The sequence below is a fragment of the Tachysurus fulvidraco genome, chromosome 9 (genome assembly GCF_022655615.1).
Source record: "Tachysurus fulvidraco isolate hzauxx_2018 chromosome 9, HZAU_PFXX_2.0, whole genome shotgun sequence".
NCBI lineage: Eukaryota > Metazoa > Chordata > Actinopteri > Siluriformes > Bagridae > Tachysurus > Tachysurus fulvidraco.
The window spans coordinates 22183423-22206167 of NC_062526.1; the positions used below are offsets into that span (position 1 = coordinate 22183423).

At 40.4% G+C, this 22745-nt stretch overlaps 2 protein-coding genes across 11 annotated transcripts in view; both read left to right on the forward strand.

Annotated features, from left to right (window-relative positions):
* The window catches only part of sash1a (SAM and SH3 domain containing 1a), a 261726-nt gene extending 248680 nt beyond the window's left edge, over window positions 1–13046 (forward strand). For all 9 annotated transcript variants that reach the window (XM_047818289.1, XM_047818288.1, XM_047818290.1 and 6 more), the window contains 5 exons: window positions 272–422; window positions 1239–1367; window positions 6224–7182; window positions 9076–9207; window positions 10149–13046. In XM_047818289.1, coding sequence (XP_047674245.1) covers window positions 272–422; window positions 1239–1367; window positions 6224–7182; window positions 9076–9207; window positions 10149–10412 — 1635 coding nt within the window. In that variant the 3' untranslated portion in view covers window positions 10413–13046. The remainder of the gene's footprint in view (window positions 1–271; window positions 423–1238; window positions 1368–6223; window positions 7183–9075; window positions 9208–10148) is intronic.
* Window positions 13047–14777: 1731 nt separating this feature from the next.
* Window positions 14778–22745, forward strand: part of usta (uronyl 2-sulfotransferase a) — a 71503-nt gene continuing 63535 nt past the window's right edge. The window contains exon 1 of one of the 2 annotated variants that reach the window (XM_047818849.1): window positions 14778–15255. In XM_047818849.1, the coding sequence (XP_047674805.1) occupies window positions 15151–15255 (105 nt within the window). In that variant the 5' untranslated portion in view covers window positions 14778–15150. The remainder of the gene's footprint in view (window positions 15256–22745) is intronic. The other variant, XM_027177147.2, reaches the window with a different exon arrangement.

Consider the following 22745-nt stretch of genomic DNA (forward strand, 5'->3'; position numbering starts at 1 on the left):
TAGCTGCTACTGGAACTCTAGATGTAACTGATGGATTCTTAAGTTGCACAAAAAAAAATGAAATGAGCATGTTGTGAGTTTTGCATGTTAAACCAGAGCCTCAAATTCCTGAGGAAGTTTTAACAGTCCTTATTTTAATTAGGAAAAGTAATGTTGAATTAAACTCGGGCAGGTCTAAGGTCAGGTTTTTTCATTAGATAGCAGAACAGGGTGAACACATTTCAGCTCTGATCCGATATAATGGTGCTGACTTGGTGTGTCTGTGTTCCAGGAGCACATGCCTACGTTCTTGTTTAACGGCTATGAGGATTTGGACACCTTTAAACTGCTTGAAGAAGAGGATCTGGATGAACTGAATATCAGAGACCCTCAACACAGAGCTGTACTCCTCACTGCTGTAGAGTTACTACAGGAGTATGACAGTGAGTATGCCTACGCCGTGGAGGTGTATAAGGGACTCTTTAACCTTATGTCCACTCAGTCTTACAGAAACATTACCCAATGCCACTCACTGCCCTGAACATTCTGACGAATTCTTTTTATTCGCATAGAAAGTTTGACTAATCCCACTCAGTCCTGTAGAAAATTTGACAAATCCCAGTCATTCCCTTAGAAAATTTGTCCAATCCCAGTTACTCGTTTAGAAGTTTTGACCAATCCTGGTCATCCCTTAGAAATTTTGACAAATCCCAGTCATTCCCTTAGAAAATTTGTCCAATCCCATTCACTCGTTTAGAAGGTTTGACCAATCCCACTCACTCACCATTAGAAAACTTGACGAATCCCAGTCACTACCTTACAAAATTTGACCAATCCTGGTCATCCCTTGGAAAGTTTGACCAATCCTGGACATCCCTTAGCAGGTTTGACCAATCCCAGTCACTCCATTAGAAAACTTGACCAATCCTGGTGACTCCCTTAAAAGTTTTGACCAATTCCACTTGCTCCTTTACAAAATTTGACTAATCCCACTCACACCCTTAGAAAGTTTGACCAATCCTACTCACTACCACAGAACGTTTAATCAATCCCTCCTACTTCTGCTCACTCCTCAGGAAAGTCTTCCAGTCCCACTCACTCCAACAAACAGTTTGACAGAAAGTTTTTATCTTTTGTGATTTATGTAATAGTGTAGTTTCATCTCTACAGGTGTCCTACTCTAGGATGGATATACTGCAGTTAAAAGCCCCAACATAGACAGTTCGACAATGTGTGTGTGTGTGTGTGTGTGTTTACAGGCAGCAGTGACCCCGAGCGCAGTGCCCTCTCTGGCTCCCAGGAAAAACTCCTCAGTGAGGGGAGGGGCTTGGCAGCTAACTCCCCCCGGGATTCTGGTTGCTATGAAAGCAGCGAAAACCTGGAGAACGGTAACCAGGCATTATTTTAGCATCTTCATCCCATCTTCATCTTCAGCCTAGCATTAGCACTGCCATGACATCCGCCTCTCTTTGATAGACTACGCCTCTTTCCTGACCACACTTGCTAACAGACAATGAGACGCCGTCATCATCTCAGGAACGAATGCCATGCCGTCGTTCTGTCCTGGTTTCCTCATCATTCTTCCTTTTCTCCTGTCTTTCTTTATGGGCTGAATAATCACACCTCTTCATCTAAAGACTCCACTCTTCATACCTCTAGCCCTACTTCTTCATCGCCTTGACACACACGTGACTGATGTTTTTAAACACCCTTCTGGCTTTAGTAAAAAATTGAGAGCATGCTTGTATAATGTGATTATTTTGATTAATAAGTGAGATTGCTTCTCAAGAAGAAGAAGAAGTCAAAAAAAAAAAATCTAATTAATTCCGAGTCGAAATCATTTTTGAGGTGATCAATTTCCAGTTTGCATAAAACAGGTGACCCGAAACCTCGGCAGTGGAAAGTAAACACAAGTAGACATGCAGGCAGATGCAGAATGGAGCTATATTGTGAAGTTAAGGGCATCCTTAAAAATATTCTTGTTTGCCGTAACCCGACCGACCCTGTCAATTTAGGACCGACTCAAATTTTGTATTTTTTTTGCTTTAAGTCCGACTGACTTGCCGGTTGTAAATTTGCATTAAGATCGACCAATTTTTTTTTTTAACTCTTCAAACAACTAATACAGAAGCAATAAAATAATAATAATTATATTGTATTATAAGTATTGTAAAGGTATAAATTACCTAGGCCTACATAAAAAACGAAGGCTACGTTCTTTCTTTTAAATAAAAACCCGTGACGTCATCTATGTTTACACTATTGGTTAACGGATGAAACACTACGGCCTGTGCGTTCGCTTCGTCTCATTCTCTCATTCACTGTCAGAGTCAACGGTTCCACTTGGTAATGATGGCTACGGCTGCAGTAAACAAAATGTTCGCGGTCATCGTTCAAAGTCATCCGGGTTCGGGCACCATAATAAATCTAAAAAATTCATTAAAACAGCTCGACACCGCTTTAACTTGGCACGAAGTTCTGGAAAATCTGTGCCCAGATCTTTTCCCATCCCTTCTCTCGTCTAGTCTAACCGTGACCGTGTCGACTGACTTGAAGGAAACCACTAAAATTATCTCATTTTTTTTTCTTCAAATGAATGCACCTGAAATTCATGCTAAACATGTTTTTGACAAAGATTTCAATTTGTTTGTGGTCTATATTGCCTGCATCAAAATAAGGTTTGCAATGATGCGCCCGAAGGCACGGTTTGAAGACCCAGTCAGTGACGTCACGATATGCTAATTTGTTTAAATTCATACTTACGTAATCACGTCACCAAAATTGTACTTTTTATTTTACATTGAAACTTGAAGGAAAAAAAAAACTACCTACCGACCTTTTTGGACTTTTTTTTTTTTACCGTTACTGCAAACCAAAATATCTTTAAGGATTGCCTAATTGTATCAGAGGGTCTAAAGTGTTCTATCCCGTTTATCATCGATAACCTGTGTTATTTTGGGAATTTTATTGTGTGTCCATTGGCTTTGTTGAACAGCATATTTGTGCCTTTAAAAAAAAAAGATTTTTAAGAAACTAGTCTGTACATAGTGAAGTTTGTTGCTGGGGATTTGTACACAGAAGTCTATGTATGAATATATTCTGAAGCTGGGACTGGAAAGTGATTCCATATTTCAGATCCGCTTGCTGATCCTCTGTGTTTAAGTTAATATGTAAAAGTATTTAAATTTCCTTTCTTCTTATCAGTCATATGGCATTTTATGAAAATGACCCACTTTGTCTATGAGGGATGGTAAATAACTTGCTATCTGCCATAGTGGAAAATTAACCCAAAATGATCAAAACATTGTACAACATCGTCGCTCTTTTGCTGGTTTTTGGTTTTCTTTCTATGCTTTTTATGAAAGTGCACCTTTTTGCACATTTACAATTCTTATTAAACATAAATTCTCCTTGAATTTCATTGCAAACCCACGCAGTGTCCTGTCTTTCTCAATTTTACACTAAATTACATTCATCTCTTTTGCATGAATCTCTTTTTCACACAATGCTTGTTCCACAAACGTTCTTTGATCTGTACACATTTTCAACACGCATATACTTACATGCTTCATTCTAACGATCTTCGGGTTCTGTTGCTCATAAACTAAGCATGCAGTCTTTTTATACAAAGTTATACAGTAAACAAGTAAACAAGAAAAACATGAACGGACGGACATGTCCGTAGACAAATATATTCATATAAAATCCATTTTTGAGTCTTTTGACTTCTATTTTTTTTGGTGAAAGCCAAGACATGTGGCTATGACCCTCAGTTGTTGTTTACCTCCCATCATTAAATACAGCAATGTATTTAATCAGTTTATCAGGTAAACAACTCAGACGGAAATCAAAACCCTCCATTCTAGCCTCTGTAACTCTGTGTCAGTAAGGCCTAGGATCACGCTGACACTTGCATCTGAAACTAGAGACTCTCTTCTTTCCAATGAGACCAGGCTGTGTTAAAGTATGTGGGAGGCATACCACTTTTTAGTAGGTAAAAGTAGTAGGGGCGTCATATGATGCCTTCGTGTGTTATCGGAAATATCATAAATACGACGCTCTCGCTAGAAATTTGCTCACGAATAAGCCCTGAAGTCGTAATTACAACAAGGAAACTCGGACGGTCTCGATACCCAAGTTTCTGACATGGGAGGTGTCTTTTCAACATGGTGATGGAGAATACAGTTTCTGTACTGAAGGAGAGATTTGGATAGTTTTCTGAATACTGTGCTATAGCGTTAAAAAAAAAACTAAAAGAAAAAATAAATATGTACGAATAAACATGGAATAATCTGTCCATGTTTTATGTTGTTTCCAACAACAAAGTATGTGAACATTGACTTACGTGCAATTACCACTTCAGAACTGGGATGTTTGAAAGGAGATTTCTGATAGCACATGAAGGCAATATTCACAGTGACAAGTCAACATTATTAAATATTCAGTATTCGTCTCATGATTAAAACACCATATTGCTAGATTTTCTCATTAACAGATTTTCAAAATCATTTTTAAAACCAGATCTATTTCACAGACCATGGATGAGAATAAAAAAACGCATAGTGGCAGTAAATTACAACTAATTTCCAGAATATTTATAGCACATAAGCTGTTCAACCAAAAATTCCTTACAGTCTTGAGGAAAATTAACACACACACAAAAACATAGTCATAGAAATAAATGGTTAGCTAGAGTATAGTATCTAACTACATCTAAATGGGGACCAATAATAAGTAGTGTGTCTAATGAAATGGCCATTGAGTGTACAGAAGCCACAAGGGCGCCGTTACACACACTTCTACCTTACCACTGATACGCTATATGGCTAAAAGTATGAGAAAATCACACCAGTATTTGAACCTTCTCCAAAATGTTGACAAATTTGTGAGTAGAATTGAGTAGAAAGATTTTGTATGTTGTAGAATTATTTCACTTACGTTTTTATTTATACAGTGCTTTTAACAAAGCAGCCTGACAGGAGTATAAAAATGATCAAATTTGAGCTTTCTGAATTCATTCTAGTTTTAATATACATTCCTTTCCTTCTTTAATGATGGACACAGAACTGACCGCTGTGACAGCAGTTAAACGCCACTGCAGTCTCATGTATCCCGATGTTGTCCATATGGGGACATCCTCATTATCAGCAAAAGGTTTCCGAGTGATAAGACTCCAATCAGATGTAGGGCATAAGAATAAATCAGGCAGGTCTGGAGGTTAGGATTAGCATGTGTAGCTCTACAGAGAGTGAGTGAGTGTGTTGGGTATGCTTGTGGTCAGGTAATGGTTAAGAACATTGTACATTGTGTTCAGAGAGCAAGAAGGGGCTCCAGACAGCTGAACTAATTGGGAGATCCAGAAGATGTGCATCTAGGGAGGGCATCGAGGGACATAAGTGCAAGATGTGGAGCGACAACAGTCAAAAGATTCCAGTTCACCAAAACTGTCTATGAACATTAACCCTCCACATCTGTTCTTTTACCCAACAAACTATTCATAAAAGGCTTAACTAAGCAAATGAGGTTTAAACTCAGACACTGTAACACTTCCAGTTCCATAAGTCTAAGAAAGCTTCCCCCCACTGTAGCCTTTAGTGCCTGAGGTAACAAGAACTCAGGATATTGTTTAATGAGATTAGAACTCTTAACTGAAGCATTCTGGACTAACTGGAGCTTTCTTATGCACCTACTAGAACATCCAGACAGTAACACAACATTACAATCTCTCTCCGCTCTCCGTTCACTAAGAGACCCAAATGTCTTCCAGCATGACAATGCCCCTGTGCACAAAGCAAGCTCCATGAAGTCAGGGTTTGTCATGGTTGGTGTGGAAGAACTCAGGCAGTCTATACTTGACATTGGTGCCCCTGACTGATCTCACTAATGCTCCAACATCTAGTGGAAATCCTTCCCAGTAGTATAACAGTAAAAAGGAACTAGATCTACAATGAGATGTTCAACAAGCACATATGGGTGTGATTGGTCAGGTGTCCACATACTTTCAGCAATACTGTGTATAGTGTGTGTCACAGCTGTGTAAGCACTGTGTAAGTTAATACCTGGTGAATGCTGTGGTCACATAAGTAAGGGTTAAAAAACAGTGCAAAGCAAAAAGCCAATGGTCAATAGCAGTAGATCTATTTAATAGTGTGGCTATAAGGAATGTGTTTCAAGTGATTAGTTTGTGTTTACAATGTTTACAATAAATGTCTGAAGGTTTAAAACTGAAGCTCATGTGTTACAGGTAAGCCTCGTAAATCTCGCTCAAGTCGCCGTTCTTCTGGCTTTGAATCTGGTCGAGGCCAGTCTCTGGATTTCCCCACACTTCCCATCAGCAACTCCACTGAGGAGCTGCAGCATCAGTCCAAGAAAGAACGCAAGTTCCCCAAGCACTTTCTTCCCCGCCCTATCAAGGGCTTTAGCCTGCGTTCACTGGGCCTGAGAAAGGGTCTTCAATCAGGACAGATGTGTAAGATGGCAGCCAGTCGCAGCTGCGAGGAGCTTGATGGGACTTTAGATGCTCCACAGTGCTGGAAAAGGTCTCATTCTCTGGGAGACATACAGTGGCAGCAGGCCTCTGACCAGAGCAAGGAGAAAAGAAATGAGACCCAGCGTGGTGATAAAAGGCAGAGAGAGGCAAACTTCGCAATTCTTCAGTCCAGCACTCAGAACAGTGGAGAATCCCAGTTGAACTCAAAAACAGAACTGTGCAGTGCAAAACGGGTCGAGAGACCTCTAGTGCCCACCCAACTGCCTCTTAAGCCTTCATGCCAAGCTCCAGTTAAACAGCCAGACTCTGCCCCAACCAGCCCGGCTCCTCGTACTCACCCCAAAAAGCCTCCTGTTCCCCCTCCTGTTCCTGCCAAAAAGACCAAAGAGCGGGTAGTAAATGGGTTGCGGCACCCATCTTTTGCCCTGCCAAGTTCTAGTCCAGGCACACCATCTCTGTCCTCTAAACCCTTAAGCAGTCCTACTAGCCCCTCTGAAAGTATCCCATCCACATCAGTGTCTCCAGATGATTCAGAGAAACCGCCAGCGTGGCTCTCTGACTTGCCCGAGTCTGCCTGCCCACAGATTCAGGGAGTCAAGATATCCCTCGGCAAGAAGATCTCCCATGCCAAAATCACCGATTTGGAGACGTTACTGGGGGAGAAGCTTTGCTCAGAGGGCATCGATCTCATGGCAGAACCATACTCGGATAAGGTAAGAGACACATGACAGAATTCTGTTCACAGCAGAATTATTCATGACAGTATAATAAGGCTCAGAAGGTGAAAGCAAAATTTCAAGCATAAAATATAAAATGTCCTGGATTTTGGTTCTGGCATATATTTATATGAAAATAAGATTCTAAAAGAAATTGGCAGCAGTTTGCCATATGTAACGATATTATAGTCATAGATCATTATGTCGTCGTGTATATGTTTTGACTTCTCGTTGAGTCCCCAAAGTGAAATCATCTTTAAGGAATGTCAGCTGCTGTCGTGGACAGATCTGGTGACTTGGAGCTTATACTACAAGCACAAGCGCGCGATGACTAGAACTACAATTAAAATCGATTTGAGGTGTAAAGAACAACAGGGCTTTATCGCTTCTTTTCTACTACAATTTCTCTTCCTATCTTAAGCGGTATACAAGATAAAGACTGCTTTATAATATTAAATTTCGTTTCGAACCGTCAATCATACTGAAGATAGGTGACAGGTGATTACTCATCGCAAGACGGTGCTGCTGAGTCGTGCTTCTCTTAGATAGTCGCATTGTTAAACGCTCGGTTTACTTTAGACATACCCAGCACATATGCTGTATTTTTATTTTTTTGCCATGCCAGCAATAGCACTGAGCTAAACCTGGGAGCTCACACCACATGCAGCAGAGCCAACATGGGGGAAAGTCTGGGTGGAAAGAACATAACTGTGGATTTGGTCTGTATATAATTTATGCTTGTTAGTCTATTGGAGTGGGTGGGCTGGGTGTGCATTCATAAATACAGGTCACAAAGGTTTTGGACCATTTACAGTTATTTAATTGGCAGACTCTTTTTACTTTAAGACACAGAAGCAACTCCCACTGGAGAAATGGAAAAAAAACTATGGGTTAAGGCATGAATGAGTTTTGAAATAACAGACTTTCACATTAAAGCCTTAAACTTTGAGCTGTTAATGGCTGTAGCATGTACCTCTGTGTTACCTCTGTGCTCCTGGCTTATCCTTACATCGTCTGGTCTTTAACATCGACCAAGCAAGTTTCATTGGCACTTTGGCATGAGTTTTACAAAACAGAGTACATGAAGTTGTTTTGAAGCGAATATGGAGCACACATTGGCTGTTCTAGCTCTCTTGCTGGAAAATATGCTCCGAAATAATACTTGTCTCTTGAACCTGGAGTCTAGTCAAATGCTTGTCATTTTGTATTGCATATGACTCATCTTTTCTTCAACTGCAGAAAGTGACATGATTAATCTGACACACATCACGTAAACACGAAGTAATGCTTCCATGCAATCCATCTGTTTGGCTTGCTCCATCATTTTTCAAAAAAAAACCAAAAAAAAAAACATCCAAAAAGAAGTTTCACCATGTCAAATGTTCCAACAGATGAAATGACCTCAGAGACTTAAAAGCCTGTTCTTGAGAAGTCTCAGCCATCATGCCAGTTCTCCCGATGTTACTACTCATTAGGTCACATTATTTGTCAGTTTAAACAAATGATGGAGTCACAATAGCCTCGTTATTCTGTTACTACCATATAAAGTTTTGCTTGTTTTCGAGTCAGCCTACGTCTCCGAGCGCTCTGTAACATGGCGCTGGTTTCTGGTAAACCTTAAAAACCACAAGAAAACACATGCAGTAAACTTTATAGCTTGCAAATTTTAGTCTTTCTTCAGGCTTAGACTAAGGCGAAGTAAAGTCCTTGTGTCGCATCAGGTGAAATCTCCACTTAAGTAGAGAAGGCAGTGTCTAGGTTTGTTTCACATTGCTTTCCAAACCTGAAACTAAAAAGCAAGGCGCTCCGTGTCCTGTCAATATCCGTCTAATATTTTTGTTAGCTAATACCAGAACGTGTCTCACTCTTTCCTTATTTTTTTCCCTTAAGCATGGCCGCTGCGGTATTCCTCCGCTGTTAGTGCAGAGATACTCTGAGGACTTCCAGCAGCCACTGAAAGACGTGGCCTCCACTCTGGACCAAATCAGAGTTAAGCAGCTACGCAAGGAGCACCGCATGGCTGTGAGTAACCCATTCTGTTAATCACTTTGGGGGGGGCTATAAATTGTGTTAGATAAGGAACAGTGTTAATGTTCTAGCAGCACCGAATAATTTAGATTCAAAGTCGTACTAAAAGATAAGCTTTCAGATTGTAATGGTGATGTGAAGCATCGGCACAATCGATGTCCTAGAACCCGTGGTTGTCTTCAGGCCGTAATGAGAATGTGAAGCACTCTTTGTATCGATCCTAGGAGTTTAAAAGGTTTACCGATATTGTTTTTTTTACCTCTTTTAAATTAGTTTGCAAACCTAAAGGTGCTTTAAATGAAAACTTTCATGAAAAGCTATTTAAAGAAATGTTTGATGGTGTTTCATGATGCTTTATGCTCACAACAGCCCACTTGCTGTGATTGATCCTTGCCAACAATGCCAGGCATATTTGGTACGACGCCACTGCTCGGGCCTCGACGTCGTGGGCTTTGCCAGAGGCTGCATTCACAGAGGCTACTCATAAGCAACCTTTTGAACTGTAAAATGCAGGCATGCACATCAGGGCTTTATTAAAATCCAACATTATATAGTGTATGTTGTTCTAGAAGTTGAAAACTAAAAACACCTTCTAGCTAGATTTTGTTCCATCTCTGATTCACTTGATATCAGGTTAAGGCTTTGGTGAATATCATGACATCATTGAAGAAAAAAAAAAATCACGTGGTGTTTTCAGTCACGTAGGAAGCTTGCTTCCAATTTTCTGCCACTTGCCTCTCACGACCCTGGAGAAATTTGCTTGCACTGAAAGGCCTTTTGTCTCTGCATGAGATTCCCTACTCAGGGAACAAAGAGCATCTGATATAATCTTTGCATTTTTTTCTGAGAAGACTTTTCTTAATTTTATAGCCAAATCATAATAGCAGCTAAAAATAATAGTAATTCTAGATGTTTCTGTTCTCTGCTCTCCACAGATTCCGACTGGAGGGTTGATGGACATGTGTCGGAAGCCCGTGTCTCCAGTGCACTTGAGCTCCATATCTGACTGGCTGGTGTCCATTGGCATGCCTATGTATTCCGACCTCCTGCTAGCGGCGGGTTACGACACGCTGGGCTGCTTGTCTGCTCTTACCGAGGCAGCAGTACGCAAGGCAGGACTACAGGAGGAGCGACACATCCGCCGGTTGCTTATTGAAGCTCAGCTCATCGCAACCAGCAGCAGACTTAACAACTTGTGACTGCTTAATGAATAGCCACAAACTGCTGACTGCGCTGATCTGAGGATCAAACGTGTCACTTCCAGTGGAGAAAAAGTGCTGGATGAGGAATGGGGAATAAACCTGGGTTCTCTGTAGCATTTCATGAAAAATATCTCTTCATCTGCATTTTCCAAGCATTTGTTATGTCCTTTTCTTTAACTCTGTGATGCTGATGTTTACAGAAAGGACCTCTGTGGCTTCCAGGAACCGTTAGTGGTGGATCTTTGTAACAATCCTAAAAGGCTTGCTTTTTTTAAAAGAAAGAAAGAGCACATGATTTTTGAGATTTTTATAAAGATTTTGGCTTAAGACTCAAGACTGTTTTGTCCTGTTCTGATGAATACTTGTTTGTAAGGAAGAAGGACATTTTGTGCTTCTTCGGCACGGCGAGATGTCGTAGCCCGGCCAAATTTCTGTAATTTCCTGCAGGTTAATCGGTTAAACGCGCAACTTTTCAGCTAGAAATAAATACTATTATCAGTTCATTATGGGATGTTAGTTTTAATGCTAGATCGGAGTTTACGTTCTGAGCGCTTAGATCAGGATGATGTGTATTTTATTTTATTTGCCGAAGGGAATATATTTGTATAGTCTGTAAGCCATTTCAGCTTCCTCTGTGTCAAGGGGTTAAGTTGTAAAGCATTGTAAAGCCTTTTTTTTTTTTTTTTTTTTTTGCCTTTACTTACTTAAAGTATACATCTAATAATGTATATTCAGATAGCATTTAATCATAGAATACACAGTATCTTAACTTTCATTACTCGTCTGTTCTGGGATCAAATCATTTATTCCTGAATTATTTTACATACCTTTAAGCTTTGCCTTTGCCATCATGAACGATGGACACCACAGTAATAATTCTCTTCCACGGTGATAACGTGCTTGTATTTAATGTAAACACTTTGGAGTTTTAGAGCTTTGAGGAAAACCTCCCCAACACTGTGGCAATACTTAAATCCTAATATGTAAACTCGCTCCTAAATGTCGTCCTTGCCAAGTGAAAAGCACAGTCTGAAACGCCAAAACTAATAGAAAGTGCTCAGATCGAAACAGCGTCCTTCTGGAGGATGCACGGTAGAAAAAATGTCTTGAGTGGGAATCCAGATCAGTGAAGACGCTCAGACTGATGAGGCTCCAGACTGATGAGTCTCTGCATCAAGGGACCCGTGACGATGTTTTTCTTTTTGGTAACACATTCTTTTATAGAGTTTATTTTGGGGGGAGAGAGAGAAAGAGACCACAGGCGCTGGCATGACTTTTAATCCGAACACATCTGCCAATGGCTTGAGGATGGGATTCTACCCATTAATGAGGAGTTTAAACTTCAAGGAAGTGTGTAGCTTGTAAATAAATGAGGATCAGGACACAGAAGGTATGATGTGGCCCAATGCACAGTAACTTAAAAAACTAAAGCAGGAAGTATTTTACTCCTTTTTATTACAGCAATTTAAAAATGATTACATTCTTTACGCGGATGATTTTTGTCAGTTTCTTTTTAACCCTTAATATCTCTTTTACCCTCTCGCTCAAAGTTAATAGACGACGACGACGACGAAAAGTGTTGTCTCGTTTTAAGAAAGCACAGAAAAATCATCTCCCATGCCAGAGAACTTCAAACTTAACCTTTAACTGGTACCAAGTGCTGACACTGCAGACTCATTACAAAACAATTCAGAATAAATGTCTCCTTATGGAAAACTTGACTGACACGTTTCCTAACCTGCTCAAGTGAAGTGTTCGCTGTACAGCAAACGCAGCTAATACGCACACTAAGGCACATGTTTGGTAGTGATGAATTTCCTACACGTAGACTTTTTTAAAAAATCTACTATGGCACAACTTTTTCAACAATTTACATTAGGAACGAAACTTATGGCACCCCAAACGCCGAGTCTTTAAAGAGGAGCGGAAAATCAGAAACCGATGCCTTTTTAACAATGCAATCACGGTGTAATGGCGAGTTTTATAAAAATGTACATAGATATTTCATAAAATGTTACTAATTATTATAAAATGCACTTTATATTCAAGTACATACAGATTAAAGGGGTTTTTTTTTTCAGGATGAACAAATGAGTAAACGTTAAAGTCCGCAGACGGACAGTTACATTCAGGGTTTATGTGGATGATTGCAGTGGATTTATACCGGTTTAAAACTAACCTGTTTTTTTTGTTTGTTTGTTTTTTTCCCCGTCATTATTCATCAAGAATGACAAGTAACAAGCTGAATTGGTTTGAAAATTCCTTAAAACGATTCGAATTACATATATGAAATTGTGGACGTGTTGCACATTCTGTATATGTAATTGATATTTAAATAACTTATTTTTTTTTCTTTTTCATATCAAATTATTAGGTGTATTATATACGAAAAAAATAGCAATACTCTTTTATTTTATTTTTTTGCATATTGCTTTAGCTGATGTCCTGCTACAGTACCTATTGTAAAATATCTCTGTACAAATGATTTTTTTTTTTTTGCTTTGACCCAGCTAATGATTGTCTATAAAGATTTTGCTTGTGTATTGAAAACAAAAAAAAGTCTAAAACTATTTGTCACTCTGAAGTGTAATAAAAAATAAAATATCTTCGGAATGGACTGAAGGTGACGTCTCTGTGTCTCAAAGACTGATAATTGGACACATTCACATGTTTAAAGATTAATATCGCTTCAAAATATCACTTTTATAAATGTTATATGACCAAAAATGTTTTTAAATAGTACGAGCTGCTATATGAGTTCCTTTCTTCTTTTCTGGCTACTCAAACCAATCAGTACTCTCCATTGAACTCTCATCAACAAGGTGCTTCCACCCACAATGTTTTTTGTTTGTTGCACCATTCTAGAGTACAGACTGTTGTGTGTGTTACATAAAATCCCAGCAGGAGATCATCAGATTTCTGAAAATACTCAAACCAGCTCGTCTGACATCAACATCCATGTCGATGTAAAAAAAAAACAATGGGGAAATTTCATCCCACAATGGGGGAAATTTCTCTGTTACAGCAGCAAAGAGAAAGAAATGCAAATATATAAAAATAATAGAAACATAATATAATATACAGCATATACACAACACAATGTATACATACAGATAAGAAAAAAGAGACCACGAATAAATAGTTAAGCTAACAGACATATTGGTCACACTATATACAGACATATACATACAGACACACTACAGACATATTGGTCAAACTATATGGTATATACAGTATGGTTCTTCCTCATACTGTTGGAATAATCTTTGACGCACATGGTTGTCTTTGTGTTTTAATCCAGCATTCACTGGAACTTAAGGGCTTAAACCTGTTCCAGCATGCTGTGACGTCCAGGAAGACATGCTTTGCCAGCATTGGACTGGACGATCTTGAGGCCTGACCTCAACTCCCCCGAACACCTTTGAGTTGAACACTGATTGAACACCTAGATCCTGATTTCACTGATGCTCCTGTAGATGAATGAACACAAATCACAATATCTCATCTAGCGGAAAGCATTTGCAGAATAGTAGAGGTTGAGGGAAGTGAGGGAAAAACTGACTTACGGCCCAGAATGCATGTTTGTTTTTATCCTGTCAGCCTTTTTATAACTCTCCTTCAAAAGAGGTTTTATCAGGCATATAATCCTTCTCTCCTGAGGCCATGGCTTACACGATCATTTGATAAATGCTTAGCATTTGCGATATTAGCATAAGATCCTTTCTCCACACCCATGGTAATACTTCATCTTAACACTTTTTAAGAGCTAAAAAAAAAGTGACTTTTCCCTCACAAATCATTATAAGACCGGATTGTGTCTGTTTACAACCTTAGATAATATGATATAAAGCTGTGTCATGACAGCCTTGCTAATGCTAACCCACCCTAGGACTTTCCACACTTGAAATTGTTCCCCTGGGTAATTGTAAACCTTGGGTAAATGCAATCCTGGGTGATTTTCTTTGATGTTTCACACTGCTCATACTTTACCCGGGATTAGCAATTAATACTGGTTTATAATCTGACATTTTCAAACTTCTTCTCATTTGCCCCCGAGGCACGGGGGTAACACATTAATTTAGAACCCTCTCAGCGTAAAGGATAAAGATAGTTATAAAGTAGCAGATTTTAGTAGTCAAGGTGATGGGCTGCCATTCCGAAGGTTGTGAGTTTGAATCCCAGGTCCACCAATTTGCCACTGTTGGGCCCCTGAGAAAGGCCCTTAGGTCTAAATTACCTAGTTGTATAAAAATGAGATATAAATCGCTCTGGATAGAAGCGTGTCTGACAAATACTGTGAATGTTGTTACGCTAAATGCCGCACAGTGTCGCTGTTTCGCAGCGGGTTAAAGCAGATCCCCTGTCTGAACTTTTCCTCCTGGCTCAGTAATCTGACACCGGCACTAACCCGGGGAACAGAGGATGGATTCCCGACTACACTTTAGCACAGAAAAGAATGGTAGCGCCAGAGAGAGCCAGTGTGGCCCAATGTGAGCGCGGACTCTGAGGGTTTCAGCTTCTGTGTTTTATAAATGCGCTACACAAAGTTTGTCCCTAAATAAGGGTGCGGATGGGTGACGACCACTCTCAGCGCTTCCATGCAAGGAGACGATGAAGAATCACAACGGCAGCCCCAGACTAAACTACCACCAGCCTTCAAATCACACCAGAGATCGGAACGGTAAAAAGGGAGACTGTCTGCCGGCCCTTTGGCTGCGCTTCTCACTGCGTGATTATGGCTTCTGCATGTGCGCACTGCTGCTCTTCTGCCTCGGATCGCTCATTTTTCAGCTCAACGGCGGACCCCCGAGATTCCTTCTCGACATGCGCCAGTATCTCGGTAAGAAAACGACTTATTACACTGTTCCGGCGCTATACCTCAGCAGACTTTTTGCGCTATTACAAGTTAAGGCAAGTTTGCTGGAGCACCTTTTACGCAACCAGAACGTGTCTCCAGGGCTTTCTGTTACTGCACCGGATCTGCTGGAGCTGTTAGAAACATAGGAAATGACTAGTGTTTGTTTGTGTCCTGCTGCATAAACTTCCATAAAGTCTTCGTAAATTATGAATTATTACCGCTCACGTGGTGGGAATATGGACAGGTGAGGAGTGGAGCAAAGCAGCTGCTACATGCCTAGCGCATGCGCACTGAGCACTCCGTCCTGCCTGAGGTGTTCATGATTAATAAGACTCACATATAATACTTAAAATAAATAAATAAAATAACAGTTATGGGCTTGTTTCTGGTTTTGTCCACGTTGGTTTATGTGCTTATAAAATATTAATATCCATAAACAATGACATAATGTACCTAAAGTTGATCCCCATCCATATTAAGATACACAACTAAGCAACAGTTGATGGTTAGCTTATTATACTAGCCTTCCACAGCTGTGGTCAGGACTATAACTTATTATAATGTCTAACCAGGGAGGTCAAAGGGGTGGTCATGCTTAATTCTACGGTGGTGACCCCTGACCTGCACTTTTCACTGTTTGTCTGCTCCTAAAACACCTGAATCAACTAATTAGTTGATTCCTGACATGATAGTATAGCTTTAGCAGGACAGGAGATTCTCCACAACCAGGGTTGGGAGGACCTTTTGTCAGTGTGGCATGTTTTGTTTTTTGCAGCGATGCTGTATTGCTTTAGTAAGTTTTTTTTTTTTTTTTTGCCTTGGGTTTTTAGTGTTTTTTGAGCTGTAGTACAACATTTATTAGCATAATAATATCTGTCAGATCCTAAATTGTTATGGCCCTGACATTATTACAGGATTTAATCCTGTTTACTGATGGCCACCACGAGGTGCCAGAACACTTTCATTTCCATTGGCATAGATTTTTTTTTACAAGTGTGGACTTGTACTAGAGGATATAAATCAATTATTCCAAAGACACATTGCCTCAGTTTATCTTTTGATGGTGGTGAAGAATGTTGTCTAACATCAGTCTAAAATCCGTGTCATGCCCTGTGGACAGGGGTGAGGTCATTGTTGAAGAGGTCATTCCTGTCAAGATAAAAATGTTTCTGTGCTCAGTTAGAAGAACGCTGGATTGTTTTACAATGATCCAAACCCTGGCAGTAAAATAAATAGCCCCTACAGTATAACAGAGCTACCAGACACCCACCCCCCCAGTTGAGGGGTCATGGACTCAGGACTGGACTGATCTCTTGGTGCATGTTGCACATGCAGTCACCCACGTGTTGAGATTTCGCTAAACCATGACTCATCTGAACAGATCATTTTGCCCCACTGAGCTCTCAGATCTGCATTCATCTATGTAATGTGGTTTTTGTTCACCGTAACCCTGCCCTAATCCCACTCTCTATGTAGATATGAATGAAGTCTTCTTGTTGATTGTAAAGATTGTAAAAAACGGTTGTTCTTCCTGTATATCACTACTGCAGGGGCAGCTCGGTCATTTGATTTCTGTTTTGTAACACAATTGACAACTATATGTTTTGGTGTCTTTCTCACAATCTAATTGCAGATATCACTTTAGTCCCATCTTCTGTTAAAACTTTGCTGGTTGAGAAGAATTTGTCACTGAAATCCCTGCTGTTGTGGTCTAATAATGTACCTCGCAACCTTTCTCAGAGGACCAATTAGTGTGACGCTGGAATACAGCCTGAACTGGATCCCAGTTTTTCCTTTCACTATGTGTTTGAGGGTGGAGGTGTTTGAAGTTTTCCTTTAAGTGAATAAAGCCTTCATCTTTTCACCTCACCTACATCCTCTTTCTTTTGGCTGCAGTCTGTGTTGCAATTGTTTGAACCCTACAGGCGTTCAGTAGGGTTGAGTCAGTGTCAGGGCTCTGTGCAGGACACTCTAGGTCTTCCACTCCAATGTAAACCTCCACACCAACAGGGAAACTGAAATGTTACAACATACAGCTGAAGACACTAGACAACTGTGTGCTTCCAACAGTATCCTGAATAACCACATATTGGCGTGATGGTCAAGGGTGCACAAACTTTTGGTTATATAGTGAATGTTACCCGGTAATTGATATATTCTCGACAAAGGAAGCATCACAAATGTATTTGATTAGCTTGTGTCTCGTGTCAAGAGAAAGATACAGATTGTCTCACAAGCCTTATTTGATGTGATAAACATCTGGATCAGGCACTGAATTCTCCTGTAATCCCTCAGATCATCTCAGTTTTCAATGATCTGGCCCACACACACACACACACACACACACACACACACACACACACACACACACACACACACACACACACACACACACACTCATGCGTTAACTCATAAGTCTTTCTGACTGCTTTAAGCCATGTGTAGAATCACATTAGCACGGTAGCTTATCTTATCTCCCGAGTCTCAGAATCCGTTTTCTGTCAGTCGGCTGTGTCCCAAACCACTCTTTTCTCTCCTCAACAGGTTTTCTTCACAGTATCCACGTCTGCTTTACCTCCAAGTGTAAGCAGATCCTATGTATTAGCAAAAGTACAAGTGGTAATGTTTGTTGCAAAATTATTGTCATTCCTTGTAGGTGTTATTTTCCTCTCCTGGACATTCAAATTATGCATCCTTTATTATACATTTTTTTTATTTTCTAAATATTATTCATAGAAATTATTTTTATTTCCTGTACTAATGCATTACTACTTACACTTCTGGAGTAGGCCACTTTACACAGACCTCAGAAGACAGTGAAAATGACCATAAACTCATTGTCATGTCTGATTCTCTCTCGTCTCTCTCTCTCTCTCTCTCTCTCTCTCTCTCTCTCTCTCTCTCTCTCTCTCTGTCAGTCTCTCTGTCTCTGAGAATGTTATTAAATTAGTATAAAGTGAAGTTTTGTGTGGCAATAAAAGACCTTTATATTTGACTATGTAGCGTGTTAACTTGTTCATGGCACAGAGATCTATAGCAAATGTCTTTAGAAATTACTCTCGGATGTATTTGTGGTTTCGCTTTCATTTTTCAGTGTGTGTGAGAGAGGTTGAATAGTGTTAAATACTTTATTCTCTCTCTCTCGCTCTCTCGCTCTCTCTCTCGCTCTCGCTCTCGCTCTCAGTATTGTACATCAGCTCCACTCCCATAAGCAAACAGGATGCAGTAGCATCTGTGGAATGTTTTGATTCTAGAGAAAGAGACATGAATCCTGAATCAGTGTGTGTGTGTGTGTGTGTGTGTGTGTGTGTGTGTGTGTGTGTGTGTGTGTGTGTGTGTGTGTGTGTGCGTGTGTGCGCGTGTGCGTGTGTGTCCTAGCATGCGGCATTTATTTAAAAAGCAACTTTTTGGTTAATGAGGTTAAGACTAATATTATGCTTTTTGTGTTTTCAGTCTGACACACACACACACACACACACACACACACACACACACACACACACACACACACACACACACACATACACACAGACTCATTCCTATGTATTTTTTTATGTAGAACCAGGTGGCTGCTGTGTATTCAATGATGGAATACAGAAAATGGTGGTAAGTGAGAGCAGCTGGCAGTGGTTCTGTTTTCCGTACACAAAATCCCAATTTACAGTAGAGTCTGACCATATGTTACCGAAGAGGACTTCAGCAATGAATGTTTCACTCAGGAAATTCTTACATAATGCACCTATTTATAGGGGTGTAACCATACAATCCTGTCACAATTTGATTTGATTCGATTCATGATTCATGCTTCACGGTCCGATTCTCTCAATCACAATAAGTCTAAACGAAGAAATTCTATGGCTGAAACCCAATGACCTTTTATTTTATATTTTTGAATCATATATAATATATAACATTGTAAAGCAGCATGCGTTTGTATGTAAACCAAAAATCACTACGAACAAAGGTTTCATATATTAAATAACATGAGAGAACAGGGGTAGCGAGCGAGAGAAAGAGAGAGGGTGTGAGAGAGGGAAAAGAGAGAGATGGGGGTAGCAATAGAGAGAGAAAAAAAGAGAGGGTGACAGAGCGGAAAAAGATAGTGAGAGAAAGGGAAAAGATGGGTGAGAGAGGAAGAGGGGTGAAAGAAGGGAAAAAGAGAAAAAAGTGTATAGAAAGAGAGAGGGGTGAGAGAGAGAGGGAAAAGATCGTAAGAAAGTGGGAGAGGTGTGAAAGAGGAAAAAAGAGAGAGAAGGGGTAGCAAGAGAGAGAGAGAGAGAGAGAAAGGGAAAAGATAGCAAAAAGAAAGAGAGAGAACAGGGGTAACAAAGAGAGAGAAAAAGAGGGAGGGTGTTTGAAAGAGAGAGAGAGAGAGAGAGAGAGAGAGAAGCATGGTGGTGGCAGCATCACACTATAATCAGTAAAGGGACACCATGAATAACACCATACACCAGTCTACCTTGGCATAATCCTGTAAATAAAAATATTTATTAAAAATGATGTCAAAATAAAAGTCTCAGACCTGTGGAAGCCCTTCGACTAAAACATAAGATTCGTAGCAACAACTGAGGCATCGTTTTAACTAGAAACAGAGCTCTGAAGTCAGCTAAAACAACACAGGACATGATCATGTGACCAACCTGCTCACTATAGAGATTTAATGCTATGGCGTTGTGCACAATTTACACAATGAGATTTACACATTTTCACAATGCAAAGAACAGAAACTACACATGAGCTAGATGGAGAATTTACACGACTTACACAGATTCTGTGATAATCTGGTGGATTTTTGTGCCAGATCGTGTGTGTATGACATGTTTGTAACCAGAAACGAATTAGGAAAAAGTTGTTAGTGTAGGCACATTTCAGTAATGTAAGAGCACACACACACGCACACACACACACACACACACACGCGCACACACACACACACACACAGGCAGTTTTACTTCTTTTATTTTCTCTCTGTAGGGGTCATAGCTACAAAGGCAACACAGTGTGAACCATGTTTTATAAACCAACCAACCCCCCCCCCCCACACACACACACACACAAATACACACATACACACACAGCTCATATAATTGCACATAGTTACAGTCATGCAGAGCAGAGAACTGTGATTTTTGGCCTCTCGCTCGGCTCCTTGCACTTCCCCTCGTGAAGGATCAGAAAGAAAGCAGGAACTGAGTTCACTTCCCTCTTTCGATGCTCACTAAAAGCTTTACAGAGATACTCATAAGAGCTCAAGGAGACTCCCTTTCTCTCAGGTGGGTGGGAGCTTGGACTTGGAAATTCATGCGCAACCGAGCTTATTCTCAAGATGTCTGTCACAAACAGTGTTTGTTGCTGGCTCGCACTCTGTTGCCAGATTATAGATTTCTTTATGAGGCGAAAATATAAAAGCTCTCAGTGCTAAACAGGGTCTTATAAATGCAGGAGTTTATAGGACATCGAGTGACTTTGTAGCAGACAGTGATGTTATGGGCTGTTAAACGTTTCTGTCAAGTTTTTGGCCGAGACCGTGAAGCTGGTGTATTTACAGACCACACATGAAATTGGAAATGAAACTGCAATTATTTGAGCACGTTTGAGTAGCAGGCAGACGTTTCCCGCTGTGGAGCCGCTTCACTACAGCATGTGCCAGTAATCCTTTGGACAATATGTCAAGAAAGAGCTGAATCTTCCCAGGCGGAGTTGAAGGCGCACTAATGTTTATAAAACACTGATATTCTGGCAGGTGCATTTTCTCTGCTGCATACATTTCACAGACAAGTTGTCTTCGTATTTGTTTTTATTAGTTCCTCTTAATTTTCCTTACCAAGCCACATCAAGGCATATACAAGCACATTAAACAAAACTGAGCAACAAGGAACAAGGTTTAATTTGTGTGTGTGTGTGTGTGTGTGTGTGTGTGTGTGAGAGAGAGAGAGAGAGAGAGAGAGAGAGAGAGAGAGAGTACCCACTACATCCACCCCCTCAAAGAGAAAGGTAAAAGATAGGGAGAGAGGAAAAAGAGGGTGAAAGAAAGTGAGAGAGGGGTGAGGGAGAGAGAGGGAAAAGATAGGGAGAGAGAAATAGAGAGAGGTGAGACAGAGGGAAATGAGAGAGAAGGGGGTTGCAAGAGAGAGGATTGGGGGATAAAGGGAAAAGATGAGGGAGGAGAGAGAGAAAGAGAGAGGGTGAGAGAGAGTGAAAAGATAGTAAGAGAGAGAGAAAAAGAGAGCGGCGAAAGAGGAAAAAGAGAGAAGGGGATAGGGAAAGAGAGAGAGAGAAAGATAGATAGGAGAAGAGAGAGGTGTGAGAGAGAGAGGTGAAAGAGGTAAAAGAGAGAGAAACGGCTCTAGGGAGAGAGAGAAAAATTGAGAGGGTTGAGAGAAAAAGAGAGGAGTGATAGAGAAAGGAGAGATAGGAGGAGAGAGGGGTGAGACAGGGAAAAGAGAGAGAAAAAAAAGTGAGAGAGCAATGGGGAAAGAGAGAGTGAGAAAGAGGGAGAGAGAGAGAGAGAGAGAGAGAGAGGCGAAGCATGGTGGTGGCAGCATCACACTATGGAGATAGACCTGTAAATAAAACCTGTGGAAAACCAGTGGAAACATGGTGACGCACAGGGGATCCTCTCACACTTGAACAGACCTGGAGTGTTTTTGTATGGAACGGTGTGCAGAGCCGTGCTGTAGCTAAAGGATCATTAGCCGGATCTGTTCGGCATTAGAGTGAATCCCGTTTTTTCCTTTTGGCATTATTCAATTTTTTTAATAAATACTAGGCCTGAGATGCATTCAAAAGACCTTTTTTTGGAACTACAGTACAACCTACAAACACCTTCTGAATTCTGCATTTTGCATAAAGCTTCATTCACTGGATTTCTCAATCTCCAACACTGTGTTGTTTCACTCCACTCTGTGAATAATAAAATTCCAGTGTTATTAATGAGTTCATTTTAAAGGAAAGCTAGGGAAATAAATCACCTGGAATAACAGACGCAGTTTTCCAGTTTTTCGTCATACAGAAGCATTTCATTTGTGTGTAAATATTCCCTGGGCCAAGTATTTCGCAAGGCCAAAACCTAGCTAGAGCTGCAGTACATGTAGATATAAATATATAGATAAAAGATATATGGCTCTAGATGTAATCCCAACTTCATGTCTTCTGAAACGTTTCTTCTGCTGCACATTTTTGGCAGAGGTGTGTCGGTAAAGTTTTCATCGGGGTGATGGAATTATGTGGTATTTCACATCTGCTGTGCCTCCGTCACGAAGACAAACGTCTCTCAGACTATTAAAAACGTGTTTGAGTCTACAAACCCTCTCAACACCTTTTCACTCACTGAGAGAAGGAGAGGAAACCAGAGATCCAGTTCAATTACAGTTAGCTAAATTATCTCAGACATAAAGTTTTGCATAAACAGGGATTGAGTCAATGAACTCAATGAAGGTCAGAGGAAGTCAGTGAAGACCGGCAAGGCTTTA